At 39.8% G+C, this 25,207-nt stretch overlaps 1 protein-coding gene across 1 annotated transcript in view; it reads right to left on the bottom strand.

The window, feature by feature from the left end:
- Nucleotides 1–24,953, bottom strand: part of TMEM132C (transmembrane protein 132C) — a 224,247-nt gene extending 199,294 nt beyond the window's left edge. Inside the window, exon 1 of the mRNA XM_063351452.1 lies at nt 24,443–24,953. Coding sequence (XP_063207522.1) covers nt 24,443–24,518 — 76 coding nt within the window. The 5' untranslated portion in view covers nt 24,519–24,953. The remainder of the gene's footprint in view (nt 1–24,442) is intronic.
- Nucleotides 24,954–25,207: the final 254 nt, after the last annotated feature.

The following is a 25,207-nucleotide window of genomic DNA, read 5'->3' as shown; positions in this document are numbered from 1 at the left end:
ATGAAGATAAAATTTCCATTCCCCACACAACTGTTACTATATGTCACATGCAAGCAAAAAAGCTACTCACATATACATAAGTTTCTGTAAGCAGCTACCAAATTAATTTAATCATCATGTAGATTTTGACTTTCAGCTGGTGGCAGATATCTCAGCAGCATGGATGAGACTCCCCTGTTTGTTCCTCTGGTCTTCACCTCCTTGCCCCATGCAAACCTATCCCATGCTCAGCTACAGGAAGGATGACTGCCCATGACAAAGTGCTCTCAGCCTACGAGGTTACCACCATTACTGCAGGTACACACATTAAATAAAAAAAAAAAATAAAAAAAAAAAAAGGAGTTTTAAACAGCAGCTCAAACAGGGATATAAAGGGGGTTAGCCAGATGGAGTGGAGCAGTAAAGCTCCAATTCTGAGCTGCTGGAGATGAAGGGATCTGTTACTTCAAGGATATCCATAAGAACACTGGCAATGAAGAGGGACTGATGTGCTGGACACCACTTGGATCCACTCATCCCCCAAGCACACTGCCTTACCCCATCTCCAGTATTCCCTAGATGCTCACCAACTGCTGGAAGAAAGAACACCAACTCTGTGAAATCTGAATAGGGGAGAAAGAGGGAGGGAAAGAAAGACGCAGCATTACTTTCATTCAAATGTGAAAAATCCAGAGATATGCATGGGTACAAGTAAGTGCAGAAGAGAGCTTTAAGTATTTAGTTTTCTCTGAAGCTTTCACACTAATCATTTAAGCCAACCCAACATCTTAAAAATCTATGGAATTATCCAAAGCATTTCTGTTAAACTAGTTCTATGGATACAAACAGTTCCTGTCCTGCCCCGACATCACGCAAGCGACTCAGGCAGCAGTTAATAAATCTAAGCCCCTGTGATAGATTTCGTCTTCCACAGAAAAAAAAAAAAAAAAAGCTGGAGAGGAAACTGACAAATAAAAGAGGATCTGAGGAAAATCTATTCATTAACTAGGGGAACGAGTGTACTAAATTCAGCTGGCAAACAGCAGCCTGGCAAAGGACTCATCAAGACCACTTCGGACTGTACTGTCACAGCTTTGTCCTGTATTATATCAACTCACTCAGTGAGAAGCACCGCCTGTTTTTATACGCACCCATCTAGCACTCTAATAGTCAGACTTCTGAAATCCAGTTTTTTGATCCATTCAAAACTGCACTATCCTCTGCAAATCCAGACTCAGGTTCTAAGACTTCTCAAAGCCAAAAACGTGTCAAATGACTAGCTCATCTGTAATCGACATTTCATAGTGGAGAAATCACCAAGTTCCATAACAGAGGCAGTCTCAAAAAGGGAAAGATCGCCTTCTTTTTACTGATCTCTCTAAAACAACTTACAGTAATCCCACATCTAAAAAAATATAATTTAGAAGCCATAAAACAAAGCAGCCTTTCCCCTATACTAGAGGATTACACATAAATTCAGGCACAGATTTGTTGGAGAGTGGAAGGGATTAAAATCTGTAAAGAATGAGAAAGAAGGCTAAGAAGCACTACTGCAGTTAATGTTAAAAACACTAATTTCAGTCCATTTGTGCATTCAGAGGCATTCTGGTTTGAATTTCTTCACTGAAACCAGATGTCTTCATTGATCATCAGAATGCATATACTACACCGTAATCAGCTTGTCTTGCACACAAGCTACATCACGCTCTGTGGCTAAAACAATCTGAAGAAGTTACAGAATCTCAAATGAGGCAGCTAAATACATAACCTGATGACTACTCAGAAACACAGCTTTCAATGTTGAAATTGGGAGGTGGGATGGAAAGGGACAAGAGCAGTTATGAATCCTCAGTAGTGTCAGAGTATGAACACAACGGGGAAAAAAACGTCCATAGTTAAGAGACAAAAAGCTTCACAGGGAATTAATGCTATCTAGTTGCTCTGCCATTGCATATAATCAAATAGATGTTATAATACTGAGACAGCATGTTACAGAGACAGCTGTAATAATTAGAGCTTTAACAAGCTCTAACACAAAATGCTACAACATGGCAATGTCATGATCATCTTCACTCAAGCTGTCCAACTGAGAAGGGAGGTTGTGCTTATATTAGCTTATATTAGCACACCACTTAGCTAGTTTCTAAAAGCAGAATTAAAACCTTCTGCCACGTGCTGACACCTGGCTGCTGTCCAAACTTGTACTTCATTTGGTATTATCACTGAAAAATGGAAGGCTTAAGCAAAACTGGAGGGAGATGAGAAGAAAGACTGTTGCCCATTACTGTCAGTTCATTCCGTGTGTCCACCCCTACAGCCTTCAGGAGACAGGAATCCTCTAGAAATCATATGTCAAGATAAATTAAGTTTACTAAATTTACCAATTTAGGCTATTGTTCCCCTTTTTTTGTCCCCAAAAGCTTATCACAACATCAATTCTGTGCAAGCATCCTGGATGTAAATTAAATCTCAATGATAAATTTTCTGCGTCTGTAATACATCATAGAGATGTTGGTTATGAACAAAACATGTATTTCCTGACTTCAGAAAACAATATGAGCATTTTCCGGAAATGCAAGTCCCACGTGTAGGCTTTGTTTCTAACATTGCTTCATATCAACTGACTCCCTGCAACACTACTCCAATGCTGTTCCTAGCACAGAAACACGTTCGGCTCTATCCCAGCTCATCTAGGCTGGGCTGACTGCACTAGAAAGTAATGGTTTCTAGCTCCAGTAGCTTTTTTTTTTTTTTTTCTTTTTTTAAACTTAATCACAGCATATCTGCTTCAATGTTAAACCCTCTTTTCCCTATATTCCCAGGAATGTGGGAAATGAAGTGGTAGAATTACTGTTTAACTAGTTTGTGAGCCTCCAGAATCCCTGTTTTCCACATTCCAGAAGTTCCCAGAACCTTGCCAGAGCAGAGTGTTTTACATGCTAAGCCTAGCTAGATGACAGAAACATGAATATGGCAATTTGTTCATCAATTTGCATATGTATCCAATAAGGATAATATGAGAAAAGTAATGAACAAAGAACATTGCGGTTCATAAAAGAAAAAGTGAATAAAAGATTGAGCAGGCAGGGTCATGTATTTCAGCAAAGTTTCCTACCTGTTTATTAATTGAGGGACAGCTTTTCAGAAACTTTATAGCAACAGGGGTTGTGATTTATTCACCACAAGCACAATTTAACTGCTAAGGACCTCTACCTGGGAGAAAGTATTTTTGATGTCAAGATAAAAAAAAAAGTTAAAAAAATATCACACACTTCTGAAATGGAAAGAGCTTGAAGGGAGGAAAAGAGGTTAAGAAAAATACTATCTTAACCTGTCATAAACACATAATGGTCCTAGACTAAAGGGAGGAAACCACTCTCAGCTCTACACTATCTGACCTGCTGGATAGCTTGTTCCATGAAGCTATCACTTTGCAGTGGCCTTTCCCATACCCGTAAACATTCATAAAAAAAGAGCAGCACCTCTTTCCATCAGGAATGCTATTCATGGAGAAAAGAAGGATAACAACAGCCAGGACTTATGGTTTATCATTCTTTTAACGGTCAGAAAGTAAGCTTGAAGAGTTCTCCTTTTATCCAGTCCCACTCTTTCTCTCACTGGGCTTGTCTAGTGCATGGGGGTAATTAAAGTATTTTACTACCTGACTGACAGCCTAACGCTCCATAAGCTACAAGGCTATTAAAAGGCATGCATATTCCTGAAGGAATGTAAACAGAGCCATAGCAAAATATTCAGCAGTCACTCATATCAGCATTCCTAAAAAGCAGGAAACACTGCAGAACTTCCTTTGCCCCCTCCATTGACTTTTATATTAAAAATCAAATCCAGTCTCAAGTGAACAAAGATAAGACCATGAACGTTCTCATTTTCCTCTAAGCATTCAATTTGCTAACGCATTTTAGCTAAAATTCCTGCTTAGTCATGCCTGACACAATCTAGTCTTTTAGACAAACATTCCCTCCATTCTATGTGCTATGGCTGCCAGCCAGTTTTCAGTTGGTGTACCCAGTGTTTTTCTGCTTGTGTCCAATCACAGTGAGATCTCTTAAACCTGCTCTCACACAGCAGTTTTATCCTTGCATATGCTCTCCATTTATAAACAAAGCATATGCATATCTATACATAGGAAGGTCTAACTACCTGCACGTTAATTTTATAGATATCAAGCAAAAAAACATCAGATCCTCTAACTCAGGCTATACACAGGAAATATAACAACTGTATGTCCTGAAACAAATAAATCCTGCAAATAGCAAATGGACATTATTCTTCACCCTGGAATTAAAGCTTTGTTGCAGGTTGATTTAAATGAAAGGCTTTGTCTCTATGGAAAAATACCAATAGAAAAATATAATAATCATTTCCATTAAAAAAAAACAACCCAAACCAACACACAAACCCAAACAACTTTCAAGACTTTTACAAAAAGGAAAGTGAAAGAGACAGACCCAAACCTTCTGATTCGATGTCAACCTCAGAAATTCTGTCACTGAAAATACTGTTCAGTAGCATGTTCTTCTCAGATAACTTCTTTAAAATCCAGTGAGCTCTGTCTAAGATCACAGACAAGATTTTTGTCAAACAAAAGCAGAAAAGATGCCCCATGTGCCAGGGTGCATTAACTGATCACCGTTCTCACTATTAGGTCCTGCCTAATTTAGCAAACTACTCAGTCTTGATGTTAAGGGCAAGAGTGGGCTAACGTTCATGAAAGAAAGAAAAGAGCAAATAAAAAATTTCTCCTGTTACCTGCAATAATGCTCTTTGGATGGTGGACAGCAAAACAGCTTCCAAAAAAAAATTCTGCCACATCCATACAGGCAGGTGGGACTTGGAAACCAAGGGCAGAACATTCAAGCGATCCAACTTGCTCTCACTGATGCTGAGGTGAAACTCTTCTGCTCTTAGTAGGCAGCAGGTAATTCCACTGGAGTCAAGAAAAGCTGGGAAAGAACTTCTCAGCCCTTCAGGCCACCAGTAGCCTCTTCTGCTTCTGGTACAATACAGCTAATGCCCTGTCCTTCTCAATACTTGGGAAAATCATTAGATCTTAGTTCTCTTCCTGTGCTATTCTTAGGTTTCTGATGCCTGAAGCTGCAAGGATATCAAGTTTCCTTAGGTTGAAAGCGCACGCTGAATATCTCCAAACATTCAAATCTTTCTTCTCCTCTAAGAGCAGCAAGCTCTTTCTTCAATGGTACCTGCTCAAGGTTTTTTGTGGGTTTTGTTTTGTTGGTTTTTTTTGGTTTTTTTGTTTTTTTTTAAAAACAGAAATGCGTCAGAATAGCCCCTGCTCTGGAAACTGTTAATTGCTCCCCAAAATGTGATTAATTTCTGAGTGATTGTTTTAAGACAGTTGGTCTGTTGCCTCAGCTCTAATTACGTTTCTCATGTCAATTAATTAAAACCATGCTAAATGAAATACCAGTTTTTATTTAAAGTTTAGGGAAAAAAAAAAACATGGGATACAATTAGATGTTACCAGACGTGATCTCAGCAGGTTTTCAATTATTCTATGTATAATAGGTCCCTAATTCAATACAAAGCTGTAATTAAGAATGTAATTAACTTGTGGCATTCTACTGATGTCATACACCACAAGAACACATAATGAGCTACAGTTTTAGTGCAGAGTCCTTAATGGATTGGTCTGTTTCATTCAGAATGAATTAGGTACATAAAAATAATTTACTATGGGAACTTGGCCAACATAATGGCCACATTTAAAAAACAAGCAAAGTATAAAACAAGAGCAAATAAACTTTGTCCTGTCAAGGACAATCTGGCCAGAACCCAAATCTGCACCTGGTGCCCATAGCATGGAACTGGTGGAATTGACCTTCATACTTAACAGAGAGCTCACTGGCTGCATCTACGCAGCTCTTGAGAACAGTTCTAGGGATGGGTAAGAAGCACAGCACATCTGCAGATGTACCTACTTATAACCTGGATGTGGCCAGCCTGTCTGAATAGGAATAGCAGCAAATTAAGCTGCCTGATGTTGTTTTGGTGATATACTGAGCTGTTCTGTGCACACAGCAGAGTCCCATGTGCTTTGCAGATCATCTTCCAGACTTGAATGAAGCAGAGCTTCTGGGTTCACTGTCTGCATTAAAATTCTGGATTTCAGTCTGGGTTTTATACCATCCTGCATCCAATCTCTGTGCTATCACACCACTAAACTTATGAGAAACCATTCAGGTCACTTCTGCTTATTAAAGGAAAGCTTGTGCTTCTGAAACACAAACTGCACTGCTGTGCTGTTTAAATTGAAGATTTCTGTTCTCAGTTACAATTATTTGAACACTACCATTTCCTTAGATTATTTTTTTTAATAGATGACATTTAAGGGGAAAAAGTGTGAGAGAATAAGATACGTTTCCCGAGAAAACTAAAACAGATTCCTGAAACAAGCCATCAGAACTACAAATAACTGGTCTATGTTCACGCAGCAAAAACAAGAGAGCCTATAAAATACTTCTTTTACTTTCAAGTAGGTCCTTGCACAAGAAGGGTATGAGGATAAAAGCCTGATTTCTACAGGCACTGTAGTTTGCTGGTGATGTGCAAACAAACAGATGAAAATATAATCATGTAAGGCACTGACAGGCACTCTAGGAAGTATCCAGGAACTCTGTAGCCATTGACTAGACTTCTGCAAGTCTTTAAAAAAAAAAAAAAGAGACACTTCTGTTTTTCTTTCTCTAAACACTTAATATTTTCCTCTTTTGGAAAAAAAACCTGGAGTAATTAATAGAGTGTATTATTACCCTATTTCTGCTACCTGCTGAAGGAAATTGCCACTTTGACATGCAATGAACAAAGTCTTATTTTGTAAGCTGACTACAAGGAACTTCTTCATGCAACAGAAAAAGCCATTCTCAAAACATTAACCACTACACTCAAAAAATCTGTAAATATCCCTACTGCACTCTTAATAGCTTAATTAGTAGGAATATTTACAAAGATCTTAATGGATGTCTGACTAGTTTCTTTGTAGGAGCCTAGAAAAAAGTTTACATGCAGACCTAAAAAAAAATGCAGCAGATTAAAAACTGTGAGAAGTTCTTGCGGTATTCTTACCAATCACAAAAGTCAGTACCATTCTTTACCTTGAACATGCTCAGCCTTTTCTGCAGTGTGTTGCATCCTTATTCCCCCACAGCTACAAAGAACTTTTAGGGGATTCTACAGCATTTGAAATCTGGTGGGGGGGGGAAAGATATTTCTTCTGCATGCAGTGCGACACAACTAAATGCAATAAAGTGGGAAATGATAAACGCACGCACAGATTAATTCCATTAAACCTGCTCATTTAACTTAGATTCTCCTTCAGCACCTCCTATAATCAAGCATGCTCACAGAAAAAGTCAGGGGTCAGATCTCAGATAGCCTCAATCACTATCCAATGTTGTCTTTTAGGCATCAAACTTTGTTGTCTTCCTCTAAAATAAGATAGCTCCTAAATAGCATACCACAATTAGTAACTGCAATCAGTTGCAAAGAATCCACTAATTGACCTACTCAAAGATAACCAAGAATTATTAGAGAACAGCAGTATTAATTGAACTTAAAGTTAGTTAAGTCCCAGCTGCTGCACTGTATTAGCTGCAAGTCCAATACCAAGATCAAGCCTTGAGCTGCAGCTTTGACATCCATGTTGCCACAGGGTTCAATTCCAGTCAACCCTAGCTTCTCAGGCTACACCCATGAGAAGCTATTATCCTTTTTCTTGCAGGTCAGTAAAGTTACACAGGTAAGAGACAAAATTTTATGTTATGTGTGTACAATTTCTGCTGCTATAGCTCACCTGAAAGCTACAAAGAGCCATCTTATAAAAGTGTTCCTAAATCAGAGATACTTCTGAAACAACTCAAAGCACATAGAACAAATCATAGATGTGGCCACTTGACTAGTTTATAGGGAAACATCACTTTGATTTTCTTTTTTTCCCTACACTCTGTTCAAAGACCTAATGAAAAGAAGCCAAAAAGTCGCAGGTGGTTATTCCTATGACCTCTGTAGTTGGTAAGTTTTCAAAACATGCACCGTTCCAAGATGGTTGCATTGTGGATCCACCAGCATCCCCTACAGAGGGGCCAGGTATTCTAACATCCTTCCACTGAAGTCTCCACTTCCATTTTCTTTTGTTTCCTCACAACTTCATTCTGCTGTGATGAACTGTCAGCTAGTGAAATGGAAACACACATTTACCTATCCTACATTAATCACTTGAATGTCACAAATATAAAAGTGTTCTTGAATTCATCTTCCCATGAAGAATTTTTAATTTAAGTAGTTATCATATACAGACATGTTCAAAAGTTACCTGAGAAACCTCTTCCTAAAATATCATTCCAATAAACCTGGTCCAGATGCTGTCTCTATACACTTTGCTAATGCTATCAGTTTTTAATCAAAATGGAACTGATTGAATTAATGGTCTTAATTAACAGTAAAGGTTCTTTGAGTCACAAGATGTCTCTTTCAGATCAAAGCGGCACAGAAAGAGTCTGAGTTCAAATCTATTCGCATGTATCCAGGGTCTTTAGGATTCTTACTCTTTTTCCACAGCTCAAGATGTTGGCACTTCATGAATCAATCTCAAAGGATATTAAAAGCAGCAGCAATAGCCTACAATGAGCCAGAAGGTTCCTTCACAAAAAAAGAATGTTAAGTTTGCCAAGGAAAGCACTAAAAAAAGTAATAAGGAAATACAGACTTAAACTTAATTCATCCCCACATACATATGCATTAAGATACAGCCTTTAATGATGTATTATTTCTTCCAGAGAACTTCTGCCTAAGGCTGACAGAATGGACAGCTGCTCACCATTTTCTTATCATTGTGTATAACCCTATGTGTTAATTCAAGACACGGTATTTAAGTGTTGCACTGAATTATTAAAATTCTGATAAGCTTTTTATGCAGCTTATCATGGTACTATACAGGTCATTTCAGAAATATTAATACATTTACTTACACAACACTTCCCGGGAACAGAATTTTCTATAATTTTAAAAGAGTGAACTGCAGCACAGCAAAATTAGTAACTACGCTCTCAGAAGCATCTGCTAATACAGATGCCCAATTTAGAAAACCTGTGGCCTGATTTTGTGAAGAACTTACTATTAAGTTCTGAGCAAATTTCTTGCTTACATTAGGGACAGCTATAAAAAAAGATAAGAAAGCATAACAAAAATGCCTTTTTTTCCCAAGCATAGCGCTAACTCTGACAGGAACAAGAATGGAAGATAATTCCCCGGAGTGCTACTAAACTCCTTTTTATCTTTCTACAATCTTTGCTCCTTCCATGAGATACAAGTTAACCTGAAAACTTATCCAGCGCGTCTGGCTATAGCAAGAAAAGATAAAGGAGGGATTCAAAAAATGGAGTCCTGAATGCCAAGGGAAGTTTCAGAGGTAACATAAGATGCTTAGAACCAGATATCCCCTGCCTAACTTCCTTCGGTAGTTTGCATTTGCCTGATGAGGACGATTCTTGTAGTCTTTGAAGGGTTATTAAAAATATGTTCTAGGATGCTGCCACCAACACTGAGTATGAAAAACAGTGACAGTCACAGAGGCTGTTTGTACTCAAAAATGCCAAAGCTCCTCTCTGTATACATTCAGAAGTTAAACCCACACTAAGCCTGTTACATCTACACACCTTCCAGCTTCTGTAACAAATGAAGCTGAAGTCCACAGACAATAACCTCCTTCAGTACAAAAACTGGGATGTTTTCCCAGGAAGCTATCCATCCTGTGTACAAAATGAGACAGCAGTCCCGTAGATAACCACCTGTTCCTTAACCCTTGTCATGCCCCGAGATTGCTTCCTCCTGCCTCCAGAACAGAGGAAGGAGGCATTCTGAGAGCATGCAAGAGCCTCTGTGACTCTGCAGCTTTGCCCTGGAAACTGGGCCCATGATGGCTTATGACAGTTAAAGAGGAACATACCCAAGAAAATCCGTATGCAGCTCTGGCATCTGAGATGCAGTGTGCTCCACAAAGACAAGTTTTTCAGAATAATGCTGCTGCCACCCTCTCAATTCTGCATTAAGAATAGACTAAACCCAATTTTCAGACTTAGAAGTCTGGCAACTTTGAATAGATTTTTCATGGAATTAGACCAAACGTTATACAGCTTCAAAAATATTTTTATCCCCTTTTTTATGTGCCCTTTTTAATGCAGGAACATGTTTGCAGGAGTTATCTGCCATCATGAATCTTACTTAGTAAAAATGAATGCTAGCATTCATATATCATCATCACTTCAAAAAGAGAGATTAAGAAAAACACCATCTATCTTTGCCTCTAACAGTGAAAATCACAGGATTTAACCCAACTAGGGCTGCTCATGGAAATGATTCTAGCTGGCTAGAACTCAGGATTTCTAGCTGGCTTTGTTCTCTGAAACAACTGAACCACTTCACAGAAACTTTCCCAAATCAGTCAGAAAATATGCAGCATGGAAAACTTCAGCTAAAACTGTTACAGCTTGAGAAAGTCACATTTTAGAAGGGTGAAAAGTATATAGTGAAAAATGTTTAACAGTTAATCTAGATGTGATTTTCTGATATACAGATATCTGCCACTTTTTAGACAGAAAACTGTGGTTAAACTCTTTTTTTACACTATCAATTCAAACAAAAAAAAGCTAACCCAACTTTACTGCGTAACATTGATCCAGGAGGAAATATCACATATGCAATGAATTAGACCACAGACCTTTCATCTCAAACTGCTTTGAAATGTTGCTTACTAAACCCACCAGAGTTCATTTTTCCAATGAAGAAAGATTTCTTCACTAAGTCTTCACATTGTGAGTATACCATGTGGTTTGGATTTTCTGTTTCTTCAAAACAGTTTCCCAAGAGCTCACACTGTTTGATTTCATTTTCAGTTAAGAGGAGCTAAAGTCTGAACTCTGGTGAGACAAATTCAAAATTACAAGGTATGGAGGGGGTCATATTCACCCTGTACTTATGTAGAGTCCTATTTACTTTTGTGCTATGTTAGTATAGAATTTAAATTTCAATGTAAACCCACGTATATTTCTTCAAAGATGATCAGAAATTAACAAAATCATAGGCTGGCAACCCACAACTCACTTTCTAAGAGGGTAGAAGGCTGGATGACATATATATTAGAGTAACAGCTTTGGATAACCAAACCCCCAAAAGATAGCACAGAAAGGGGAGCTTTCCAGATATGTCCTTTAACATTTAATGGACAGAAATACTAACTAACTGGTGTTTCATTCTTTTTCAAGTTTGGGGGATTTTCTGTTGTGTGTGTGCAACTTCAGTCACATAGTCCAGATTCATCCTGCATAACTGAGGCATCTAAACCTGGACTTCACTTGTGTAAGACTTTGGTGATGGAAGAATAAAGGCCCTTTTGGAGTCAAAACATCACATCAATCTGAACCACCCTGTGGAAGCATTTCTTACTCTTCTGTGATCACAGGAACATAGAGTAATTTGGGATCTTAACTCATATACTTAAGTTAGAGTTTAAATCTTTGCAAATGGGGATGGATTTCCAAAGAGTGCTGACCACTTACCAGAAGATATAGACCTATGTACTTTTTCAAAAAAAAGTCTATATGGGTTGAATTAATTTCACCTATACTTACACTGCTATAATATCAATATCTATTTATAGATAAGTTGTTGTCCCCACCATGGTCAAAGATACAGACAACACTTTCAGCTGAAACGAATCATCTTACTCCAAAGCAGACATCTACATTTGGTCAGATGAATCACCCTGTGGAGCACCAAAGACCATTAACTAGATCACCAGTAACAATAACTGGAGCAATAATACTGACACTCCAAAATCTAGTGAGTTTTAAGCCCCAGCCACCAGTGAGAATTAAAATATCTGAACTCTGTAGTCTACTAATGAAAGTATTGTCCTTTCTTTCCACCTACCCTCCTTTCATATCGCTCAGCTATACCAGATGGAAAGAATACTAACATTCATGAGTACTCACCATTACATGAGGGCAGAAAGCACCACATAAGCTATTATTCAATAAAGCCATAGACGAAATGAACAACTGCTGTGCTGACAGAACTTTGACCAAAACATCTAAGCTTCTCTCTCTGCCTCCAGAAACTCTGTGCAGGGCTACAGCAAGACACAGGGTAGAATAACTGAAAATTCTGGTTACATATTATTGTGTTAGTTTTCACCCCCACAGGAATCAGTAACCAAGGATAAATATATTTAAAATGCCTCTACTTGTAACAGACAAATAATCTGGATTAAATGTACTTAAAATTATTTGAACAAATGGACTCTGATGAATCATTGTAAGTATCCTCCCATGAAGGATGTTGAAATATAAGTATTTGAGCTGCACCTATCACTTACAAACATAGACTAATTAGCAGAAAAAAGAGAGAGATTTCCAAAAACACTTCAACTCTGACAGGGTCTAGCAGCTCCAAATTATATATGGCATACTGAACTAGCTCCCCTCTTCCAGCAAAGGAATATGTAAATGCTGTAAAAGAAGAATTCGTGCAAAACTATTTTGCCTGTGAATGTCCTCTTCGTCAAGTCTGGTTCTCTTCATAGGAAGAGAAATCGCATGGTAAAATGAGGTCAACTGAAGACATTTTACCAAGCAACCATGAATTGTTAGATATATATATATAGAGAGAGAGAGAGAGGGAGCGCACGCAATACATATGTGGGTTGAAATCTTGATGAATGCCAGGACTCCTACTGAAACAAGTAGTACCAGGATTTCACCTGCAATATGTAGGGCATGACGGAGTGCCCACGGAGCAGAATTTGCTTCATTACAGAGGAGCAGAACTTGATCAGCTAACAGCTTATGCCAGTGTCTTGGCAGTTGTTTGTGTACAGGTTCTAACACTGAAATCTAAACTGCAATTTCAGAAAAGTCCATAGTCATAAAACAATTAAGTACAAAAAGTGATGAGAAACTAGTAAGCACTGGTGACCCAAGGCTTCAATTTGGCATACTCTTATTAAATAAGAAGTGAAGAGAGTACGTGCAAGAGTCACAAAGTACAAACAAAGGCCAGAACATTTCTAAAGTTTAAGTGGGTTTGGACTTGGATTGGATTGAATCAAACCGTTGGTTTGATTAATATATGAAGTTGAGAGATCCAATTCAGGGTCTAGGTCAGGATCCAAAATTTTATAGGCGCTCAGAACTCTAGATTCAACTCCAACTTTACACATCTGTGCTACTGACAAAAGTGGATCCTTTTCCTCTCCCCAAAAAACCAAAACCAAATAATATAAGTACTCTTCAAATAACTATTTGCATTTTGTGACTTTCCTGAACAATATTGCCTAAAGGCATGATTTTTACCTCAAATCAGTTCTGACATTACTGCACTACACGATCTTGTTTAAATGTCATCTGATGATTCCTATTTAAAGTGCCACAGTTTCATCACTACAGCTAATTTAATTCTAAATGAATTTTCAGAACCAAGACTAAAGTTCAATGGGAGCCTGAAGCTTTGAGGACTTGTGAAGCTTTGAGCCTGAAATATAGTGATATCGAACTTTAATCCGTGAAATAGCCAAGGCAACACCATGAATCTATGGTTCTTTGAATATTGTATAAATTAATAAAGAAAGACCTTCCAGATGGGCATTGCACTATATGTGTTTCCAGACCAGCATTTGTCTTTCAAGACCAGTCAGCATCCTTTCATCTCCAGACTGCTTGTGACACTCTAAAGGAAAAAAGAGAATATACTAATTCCATTATATCGCACACAATTGGAAAAACTCCTCGTAGTTTGCTGACATTCTGAAGCACAACACATTAGCTTATGGAATCAATATGAAAATATGACTAATGTGCACCTCCAGTGAATTGCTGAGTACCATCATACAATACTAATCTTGTATCAGAGTGGCTTTCTCCCTGGGTAAAAATGAAACAGTAATAATTCACATTATTGTCTAATCAGTTAGAGATATTATTGTAAAAAGAACTTGTAATTTTACCCCAAAGAAGATAATATTTTTTCTAACCACATTATGATAACAAAAAGGTAACGAGTTACTATAATCATTCCCATTTTACAGATGAACATATTAAATCTGAGAGGTTACCTAAGCATTCACATTGGCACATACAGCTGGAGAGAGAACTAAAGAAGAGAGGGAACCGTACTTAAAATTTCTTGCTCTTCCAATTAAAAAAAAAAAAAAAATCTCTTTTCTCACCAAGATGGAATGACAAGAGGGCATGCTAAACAAATATATGGGGAGAGAGTTCTCTATTTCCAAATTCTTTAATAGATTACCTTCTGAAATTGTCAATGGGATGATTACAAACAACAAGCACAAAGGCATTTAAAACAGTATGAGCTCAATAGCATCTCTCATAAAAGACTGTCTTTTTGAACACCTATAAAAGATAGAAAAATATAACGATTAGTCACTCTGCCAAATAAAACACAATTATTTTTTAATAGTAAGTTTTGTCATTTAAGAGACTGAGATTTGAAAATACACAATAAAGACTTAACAAGAGAGACACAAGAGACCCATTCAAGAACACTCACAAACTCACGTAATGTCACACCAGCTTTTCCAAGAGGCACAGACTTTACGCTTACGTTAGCTACATGCAGCTCCCTTTGGCTATTAGTGACAAAGTGTGTCACATAGAAATACACTGAACAAGCATTCTATAGCACAGATGCTGTGTCCAGAAAACACGAAGCCTTTTTGAGTTGTGCAACCCATACTCTGTATGACTCAAGTCCAAATCCCAAATTACAGACACACACACAGAGAAGCATCTTTTTCCATCTAAATAGTTCAATACAGCACACCTGGAACTGTGAAACGCATCATCAAGTTTCAGACTACCTACCAGAATAGCAAAGCAGATAAGAAATCCTAAATTAAACTCATCATTAAAAATCCGGAAGAGTGAGGAATGAGAACCTAAAGTTACTAGGAAGTATGACAAAGCAAAATACAAATTGTTCTTCTACAGGTTCTACATGAATCTGTTGCAAAACTGAAACGCTCATGAGTTTTCAGGCTAATGCTATTCACAAGCAGGTATCCACTCTCACTAAGGGGCAGCCAAATTCAATCTCCCTCTTCCCTGATGTTCGGACCAGCGAAAATCAACAGGTACTGAGAAGTCAATAGTATATTACCTTCTCCACAGTAGTTACTTATTGTATTTGCTACTCTTTATTTCATGCCACCAGAGTGATAGGTCATTTGATTCTACAGAACAGAAACACATATTCTGGCTCTTTCTACAGAGATATGAAATTAAAAAGAAAAAAACACCACATCGAGTCATGCAAAAATGAATCATGTTTAAAAGAATAACAATCATAAGGTGTAATTACTTTCTCCACCAGCACATAGACACAACCAACCAAGCAAACGCTGGAGGCGAGTGTAACAAACAGGCTATAACAGCCCAGTAAATACAGGCCACTGCTCAGTTAGGTTTCACTGGCTCAACACAAGTCTAATGGCATTGTACAATGACTGACAGAGTAATTCAGCTGCAGAAAACAAGAATTAAAATCATTAATTAATCATTAATTTAATTAAATTTTCAAAACCCATACTCTAGCAGCTATGTACTTCTATACCCATTTTGTTCAAGCCTGAATCTTGCTTTCCATCAACACATGGCCAAAATCCCTATAAGCTCCCCAATATATTTCTCCTCATTTTGTCATTACAGTTCTAGCCCCAGCTTCATGTGACATTCCCTTACACAACCTTGACCTTTCCTCAGTGTTTCTCTCCCAAGGTTTTCATCTTTCTGCAAACCCTCATCCACACTTTTTCCTCCACACCACCTTCTATAGTCACTCTTCCCCCTTACCCAGAAAGCCTGATTCTCCCTCCCACCTGTCCCCAAACTGATTCTTGTCCTTGCCAATGTTCAGAGCACACTTTCCTGCACTATATTGCTTTTGCCCATTTCACTCCCCACCTTTTAAGCTCCAGCTTTGTCCTTTCTTTATTCCAATAAGCGGTTTCCTTTTCTAGAAGTCTCCCCTGCAGCTAGGGAAGGGGATGGAGCACAGAGAGCACAAGCATGGCCACTGTCCCTACCCACAGTTCTTATGCTTTATCCAGGTCAGGCTTCCACAGTGAAGATCTGTAATTGCAAGGAAAGTAGAGCTCACCCTGATATGGCATATGCCCAGTGCATAGCAATTTTCATAGAATTCAGCTGTAAGGACACATCAAGTCTTCCCTTGTCATAAGCAAATTCATTCTTTCAAATGTTGCTAGCTTGACATCCCATCAAATCAACCCTGGATTGTTTTCTCAGCAATCTCACAAGTCTCCTCCTGGCAAGTTTCATCGGGGTATCAGTTCTTCTCAAAGAAGCGGTCAGCAACTATTTTTAAACTAAGGAAAATCCAGTTTCCCCCCCCACTACCTCTGTTCTTGTAAACCACTGAACTCTTGGCTGAAGTTTTGGAAAAGAAAAAAAAAATGTATTCAATCTGAGGCAGATGCTTGGCATGGAGTATTTTAGCTGAAACAGTTAATGGTTGGGGAATTTATAAGAAACTAAACCCAAACTCTTTTAATGGCAATTCTAATAAGAAGCACTGCTACCAGTCCTGTGCAAGAAAAGTTGGGGATTTGGGCTTTTTCTTTTGTTGGGGGGTAATGATGGTGTGTATTTGCTTTGGTTTGAGTTCAGAAAAATAGTTTTAAGTTAAGCATCAAAAGGGTCATTCTACCTGCATGAGGCAATGGTGATACATTAAGCCTCACTTCTATTTGCTCAAAATGATACAGAATCAGCAAAATGAGAAAAAACACCCAATACAGAAATCAAAGCTGTGTCATTTACCAAGTGCCTCTCATGTTCTCTAACTTCTCAGTGTTTAATATCCTGCATTGGATATATACTGTAAGCAACTCCCATAGCAATCTCTTTTTTTACTATAGTATCCCATGAACAAATTAAAGCCATACCCTTGCAAGTGCTAGGCTGCAGTACCCTACTCCTTTACACTGCCCCTCCCCCACTGGGCCCATCCTCTTTTTTTGCTTATGCAAGCAGTAAATTGATCCTAAGGTGATACGAACTTACCCTTCATTAAAAAAAAAAAAAAAAAAAAAAAAAAAAAAGTATTTTATGTGCTTTATCTCCCTGAAGCAGTGAAGCAGCTTACAGAGGAATCAGAGGCATGCCAGAGTTGGCACAAAAAGAGGACTGCTCAGTTTGGGAGAGGGCAGAAACCTGGCAGCATCAATTTACGTTGGCTCAAGCTGGTAAAGAACTGCACCCTCAGGCAATACGACTGGTTGGAAAATGGAATTTCACAAGGACAGAAACTAACATTTTGAAGTTTACTTTCATTCTCAATCAGAAGAAAAAAAAAAAAGTTGTTACGTAAAGTTAAAATGCTTTTCAAAAGTCATTTGCAATGACAAATCTTTTATAGCCGTTACAAAGAGCTCATTCTTTTTTGTAACAGCAAAACAGTATTATAGAAAAATACTAGTGACATGCTCTATAGAGTACTATCCTATTATCAGTTTGTATCTGAATACATTTACTAGAAGTCAAAGTGATAGTTTTACATTAAATAGCTAGCTTTACAAAAAATATTAATTATTTTAGACGCAAGCACAATTTTAAAAGTTGTTTTGTAAATTATATCCATTTCAAAAATATTTTCAATTGAAGAATTACTCAGTTGAAAAATTTTATCAAGCGAAAAAATACAACAATTACATAAGTAACACAGTATTAGATGCATTGGTGGATATATTTCAACATCTGTATTCTGTGATTGCTGTTGCAGTTGACGAGCAGAATTTAGTGGACCAACCCCCTCAGCAGTATCATGGGATATCAGCTTACCTTTTAGTTACTTAAGATTTCCTCTTCACACGCACAGAAACTGACTTTTAGATGTGCTCAGGAGACCATTAAGTCTTTTTTTCCAATCCAAATGCATAAACTGTTTTTCAAAGTCTTTTTTCATAATTGAACAAGCTTCCCATCCTTTACATTTTTACTTAACTGCAAAGTTTTCATATAATGTCAAATTCCTAACCATTGTTTTGGGGCTTAGTGTTTGCTTCATCATATTGAAAAGGGAAATTCACTTACAGTCTCCCCATGCAGCAGATTTGTGCTTCATGATCTTAAAGAGGAACATACAGCTAAAAGCGCCAAACGCATAACGTCTGGTAGCAACAGACATTAATGCATTTATGATAAAAATATTAAAAATTTCACACCATCCTTCTAAAAGATTATAGAAACTTCATAACAAATGTAGAAGAAAACAGTAAATATTATAGAAGAAAGAGTTAACAAAAAGGTGTTTGACCTTACACATGACACTTAAAGCACTAGCAGATGTCAAAACCAGATTAAATTTTTACTGCAGTATATAATAAAAGAAGTGGCCACTTAAGGAGACTTGTCTGGCTGTTTACATCTGTCAGGCTGTTAGAAATGCAGAGTTGTAAGAGAACACTTTTGATAATGACAGTAGAACTATGATTAGTGTGATCTGTGTTATTCAAGCAAAAGAAGTGCCAGAAAAGCTTGTCTCCAAGCACAAAGTTACTGACCCAAGATGTCAGTGATGCAATAGTAAGACATTATCACATTTCTTAAGCGTAGTGGCAAAGAACCACTTAGTCAAGATGTACTTCCCTAAAGAAAAGTTCACCTAATTGACCAGTGCTGCAAAGATGCCTGTAATTTTAGTGATGGGGATGACACTTTGTTTATGGAATTCAAGCTCAACAGATTAATATGCTTTAGAATAGCAAAGAAAATAGAAGAGTAGACTCACTGGGTCATTTCACTAGATACAGTTGAAAAGAAAAATGGTGACCTGAGGCTGTGTATTGACCCAAAAAAATGTGAACAAATAGATAAAGAGAGAGACTATTTCCATTTGCTAACTAAAACAGACACAGGCACTACTGGACTGAAATTATTTCCAAAGCTAGATGCATCCGCAGGCTTTTACCAGATACCTCTAAGTGAGGAGACTGCAGAAGCTATGAACTTTCAATGCACCATTTGTCCGTCCCTGTTTCAAAGGGGTCACATCTGTCACTAGAGCCTGAGCCAGTCCACAGAACACAAAACAGTACAACTGCTTGAAGAGCTGAACACTGTGAAACTGTTTTGCCAGGGTACTGAGTCTGTAAGGAAGACTGAACAAAATATAAAGGACTCAGGCCTGTAAGAGCAAGTCAGGACAAGAGTTTGAACTAGACAAAAGCAAGTTTTCTGGCCAGAAAGTTACTGCTTATCACTATGAAGAACACAGTACTCAAATTTCAGCCAAACACCTTACATTAACACATTATAGCATCACAAAATATTACCTGTATTTGTATCACTGTGGCATTTAGATATTAAGTAAATAAAAAGGTCCCACTGGACAAAGGGGCCAAACCAGGATCAAGTCTTTCACCAATGAAATGACAATCACAGTGGATGAGAGAGGGAGAGAAAGAAGGAAATCACAGAATCTTCATGGTTGGAAAGGACCTTTAAGATCATCGAGTCCAACCAACCAACCTAGGATCTCTGCCACTAGAGCATGCCCTGAAGCGTCACATCTAGACGTTTCTTAAATACCTCTAGGGATGGTGACTCAACCACCTCCCTGGGCAGGCTGTTCCAGTGCCTGACCACTCTTTCAGTAAAGTAATTCTTCCTAATATCTAATCTAAGCCTCCCCTGCCGCAATTTCAGACCATTTCCTCTGGTCCTGTCATTATTCACTTGGGAGAAGAGGCCAACACCCACCTCTCTACACCCTCCTTTCAGGTAGTTGTAGAGGACAATGAGGTCTCCCCTCAGCCTCCTCTTCTCCAAGCTAAACGTGCCCAGCTCCCTCAGCCTCTCCTCATATGACCTGCTCTCCAGACCCCTCACCAGCCTGGTAGCTCTCCTCTGGCCACGCTCCAGCACTTCAATGTCCCTCTTGTACAGAGGGGCCCAGAACTGAACACAGTACTCGAGGTAAGGCCTCACCAATGCCGAGTACAGAGGCACGATCACTTCCCTGCTCCTGCTGGCTACACTATTCCTGATACAAGCCAGAATGCTGTTGGCCCTCTTGGCCACCTGGGCACACTGCTGGCTCGTGTTAAGCTGGCCGACTGATGAAAACAGCAGGCCAGTGGTATTCCTGACAGTAGAGACAAGGACTGATTCCTGCTACACAGCTTTCCTAATTAAACTTTTTCCTAACTAAATACATTTTCCTCTTCAGTATCAAATCTACCTAGTATACAGTAAATGTCTCCTTCGAACTGATGGACAAGTATTATTTTAAGTCACCCACAATATGTTTTCTTTCTCTTACATCCTCAGTTTAGCTTTTTTAACATCCATATTAGATGATTTTCAATTACTGTCTTTACACACTTAAGTTCTTTCAGCTTGTTGCCATTTTACTTGCACATCTTTTATCATAATATGCTTTTTGTCTCTCTCAGAATAGCTAGGACACATCTAGTGGAGCCTGCCAGATGTGACCTACTGCCAAAGTCTCAGTGTGGCAGCACAAACTTGCAGCATATGACTAAATCAAAGGTCTACCAAAGCCTTGAAGAAAATTGGGATTCAGCACAAGTCTCTGACACCTCTTCAATGTCATGATCATATTCTGAAGACTTCAAACTGTCATTTACTTATTTGTCTCTTGACTAAGTGACTTAAGTAGGCATGACCCTAACCACAATTACAAACAACAGCTCAGACAGATTTACTGCAAAGGGGCACTACCTTGAAAACTTTACCCAGGAAAGTTTGTATACCAACACTTCTAGCAAATTTGCCATTATTCATAGGGACTTTCTAGCTATTCCTTACAAGCTGCCTTTCCGGTGGTGCTGAACTACTGCTTTCTCAGTGGAGTTTAAAAAGAAAAACACAGAACTAAATCCCAATTCTCAATAAAATCCCCATCATTTCATCTCAATTAACAGTTTGTCAATACTTACTAATATTTAGCCATTTAAGAAAACATAATGGTGTGCTATTTATTACTTCATTTCGTACAAATACTTAGTTCCCCAATTCAAGAGTATTTTACTAGGTAAGTACAGTGTCTAATAAACTTTAAGATCCACTACTGAATATGAAAACAAAGTAAATTAGAACATTAAGAGCATTATCTCAATTTTGAAAGTGTTATATCCAATAGAGAAATTAGCCACTTATAAAACTGCATGCAGTTATAACTTAACATAATGCAAGTCCCTGCTGTGCTCTTAGCTAGCACCAACATGATGAAATTAAGAAAAAGAAAATTTAGGAAGTTTTCCGTAACACTAGGGTATGCCATGCTACTGAATTTTCAAAATAAGATATAAAACAACCCCTCACTGCTTGAACAATTTAAAGTCAGAATGAAACAATATTCAAAATGAAGAACCTCAATCAGTGTGCACATCAATGTAACAAAAACAAGGACATATTGCATTACTGTGGTATAAAGACGAGCAGAACCAAAGCAGGTGCTATACCAACCTATGCATGCATAACTGTGTTTGCATCTGTGTTCAAACACTACTTAAGTACCTAAAATTCTGGTAACTCCATGCACCTTTAACATCTGCTCATGTTCAATACTTTCTTGCACACATGTACTTCTTGTGCAACTGAATCAATCCTCTAGCTGTGCATCCTTAAACTCTGTCTTAGGACTTACTACATTCTAAATTTCCAGTTTCTATAATTCTTGTTCACAGCTAATATGAAATTGAGTATTAATCTATGCATTATAAAGTAAATCTGTACACTTGTATCTGCATTTATGCTCCGATTCAAGAAAACAATTTAAAAAAATATAATCTTACTTCAAGCTCATGAATACCTCCTATTGGCTATCAAGAGGCTTAAGCACATGCATTAGCACTTTGCTGAAAAGAGGTCATTTCCTGAAAGGAATATATATACACTTGGGATTTACTTATGTAAATATCATTTCACACACATACATACCATTTATTGGATGCCGGTTCCCTAGGAGGAGTGTAAAACATGTGCTTGTACCTAAATGCAAGAACACTTTTACACACTGACTTTTTATACATCCTGGTCTGACTAGAGGCATGGCTCAAATTAAATGCCAAGCTTCTTTCTTGAGTTTGAATGAATTAACATTATGGCCAGATAATAACCACAGCATAATGGCACACTGATGCCTAAGGCAAGATTTCAGGAGAATTTCTTAGAAATTCAGGCCTGATAGGAGATGCTAATGAGTTCGGAGAAGTAAATATAGCTCTTTAAATAGCAAATGACAACTTGTCTATAATAGTAAGTTTCTCAGCACATTTACAAACGTTTTCGCTTGCGAGCTATAAAGTGACTTTCATTTAGTTGGACTTTAGCTCTCAAGAACAATCACTATCCTAACACGCCAACAAAAAGAGTGCAAATACACAAGGGGAGCGCAAATGAAATGCTTGTTAAGGCCTCACAAGGAAACCATACAAACACCTTATTTAATAAGTTTAATTAACTGGCTCTTTTGTAAATCATACTGTGCCCAGCAATGCTGAGAGGCAAATTCCCTGCTCAGAAGCTCTGCTTTTCTTCCCTGAAGGAAAGTAATATTCTCTCTTTTTTTTTTTCTGGAAGAGCACAGCACAGAAACCCCCAGCAGCTGCTGCGAGCAGTGGCTAGCTGTAGCACCACTACCGACTTTTTTTACAGCATGGCTGAGTCAACGCTGACCCAGGTTCCAGTAGAGAGAAACAGCTTAATGAGGTTGGGTTGTTTATAACCTCTCACTGTAGCACTTTCTCCTACCCTTAAGCAGCAGAACCTACTTATTTCTCTTATAAATATTTTCAGATAGAAAATGCCCATATATTGGTGCCTAACTCAACGTATTAAGTCTAATGCAAATGCTTATTGGAGAAGATGCATTTGTGACTGTCAAAGCTGCATGGCAGAAGAGACACACTGCCCCAGAAAAATGCCAGACCCTCTTTACAAGTCTTAATCTCGTGCAGTCTCTGAAGGTGAACACGAGGCTAATACAATTCTCACCTCCAGGCTGCAGCAATCAAAACAGAAGCCCGTATTTCAGATTCTTCACATCAGCACTTTCAGAGCATGTTGAGTCACTGGGATGTCCATTAATTTTAATGTACTATATTAAAATGACCAGCATTAAGAGGCCATGCAGTTTTCTGCCAGGTACTTTGTTTTCCCTACCAGGGAAGCTTTTCCCGCAGGGTGGGAAGAGTCCCTTTATAAATTGCTACTGATTCCCCCTTTGCTTCAGTCTTGAGATACTTCTTTATATCTCACGGCTGCCTCTGCAATCAACTACCCTTGGAGAGAGGTTGGCAGGACTGGACCAAACTAAACAGTGAAGAGTCTTTTATTAGTAATCTTCTTATGTCAAACAGCACCACTAATATCAACAGGACAAAAGGCAAAAATATTTTTTTTATTCCTAGTGATGGCAACAGCATGAATCGCAGAGAGCTTAACAAGTTTCCATCCATCCGTGTCCTGTCCCCTCCACTCCCCCCAAAACAGGGAGAAGGATATGTTTTTAGAAAATATCCACAACTATCATGGTCTGAGCAAGAAAACAAGAAGTGTTGAGACATGGCAGTCACCTACTACTCTGCACAGCAATCCCTGTTTGTATCATGCACAATCTGCATTCCTGAATCACTTTAGAGATTTGCGTTTGTCAAGGAGACTCTGATCACAGAAGTTCAGCGATGAGAAAAAACAACAGATCATTCGGATGACCTTTATGCTAAGACAAACCTGTTCCTCAGCTATCCCTTTAATCAAGATAACATCTTGTCCAGTCCAGGTAACAGGGCTTCTATCCAGTCTCTAGAGCTACCACTGCACAACTCCAATATAATTAAAAGGACGCTATTCCTAAACACTGTCATTGCACTCCCTGGTGCCTCTTCATCACTCCCTATACTCCGTTCCAAGCTGGGACTGGGACACCCTCTCCCACAGAGAAGATCCCTTTAACACAACGCAATAATTAAGATACACTTGTAAATACCATCGTCGTTGAGGCAGAAAGGAAACTTTCTCATTTTAGTCAGATACAGGCTTTCCTACCGTTCAAATAAACAAGAGAGGGGGGAAAAAAAAGGTGGGGCGGGGGGAAGTGGAAAGCGAAATTTTTAACACAGCACAGAGAGACGGAAGCAGGATTTAAAGGAAAAAAAGAGGCATGTGGGAAAAGAAGGAGGAAGGAGTAATTTAGCCCGCACGCCGCTACGGTGGAAAACAAGACACTTGCTTCGGAAGGAGTTCGAGTCGCCGCGAACCAGCCCGGCGCAGTCCGCAGGCGATCAACTGGTGCCTCCAGGAGAGAGCACCCGCCGGCTCCCCCCGCAGCCCCGCCAGCGCCCGCCGACAAGTGCCTCCCCGCTTACCTCCGCAGAGCAGGGCTCCAAGAAGCAGGCTGACAGCCGGGCTGCGGGGCCCGCCGCCCCGAGCAGCCCCCGCCATGCCGAGAAGACCGGGACACGTCCCGGGCGCGGCTCCGGGAGGGGGGAGCTCCGCCGAGGCCGCTAGCTCTCCCCGCCCGCCGCCCGCTGCGGGCGCGCCATCGCCGAGCCTGGCCGGCACACCTCGCTCCGGGGCGCCGCTCAGCCCTGCGGCGGGCTGCCGCCCATCGCCGGCTCCGCTCCTTCCCCTCAGCGCCGGCGGGCAGCGCCCATGGCGGGCTGAGGCTGACGGGGCGCCCCGGCACCGCCGCGCTCCCCGGGCAAAACTTTTCAAGCGGGCGAGCAAAGGGCGGGGAAGATCCCGCAGCCGGGGCGCAGGGGGGAGCCGGCGGGGCTGGGTCGTCCCCCCCCGGCCGCTGTCTGGCTGGCTCTCTCCCCGGCTAAACCCCAGCGCCCTCCGCTGCGGCTCCGGCCGGCCCGGCTCCCCCTGCCTTTATCGCGGGGCCGCCGGCAGCCGCGCGCAGACACACTTTTCCCTCAGAGGAGGAGGAGGGAGGGGGAAGGGAGGGGAGGGGGGGGGACCGTTGGGCTCGAGCCGGCGGCCGTTGGCGCTCGCGGCGGGGGAGGGGGGGAGCCCTACCTACGGCCGCCTTCAGCGCGGGGCGGGAGGCGCTGAGGGGAAGGAGACCCCCGGGCGGCGGCTGAGGGGAGGGCTGCCCGGCACCCGGCAGGGAAGGGGCGGGCCGGACC

Source organism: Chroicocephalus ridibundus, chromosome 13, assembly GCF_963924245.1.
Source record: "Chroicocephalus ridibundus chromosome 13, bChrRid1.1, whole genome shotgun sequence".
In the NCBI taxonomy this organism is placed as follows: domain Eukaryota; kingdom Metazoa; phylum Chordata; class Aves; order Charadriiformes; family Laridae; genus Chroicocephalus; species Chroicocephalus ridibundus.
Note: the sequence above shows the minus strand (reverse complement) of the source record. Positions and strands in the feature narration are given on the sequence as shown.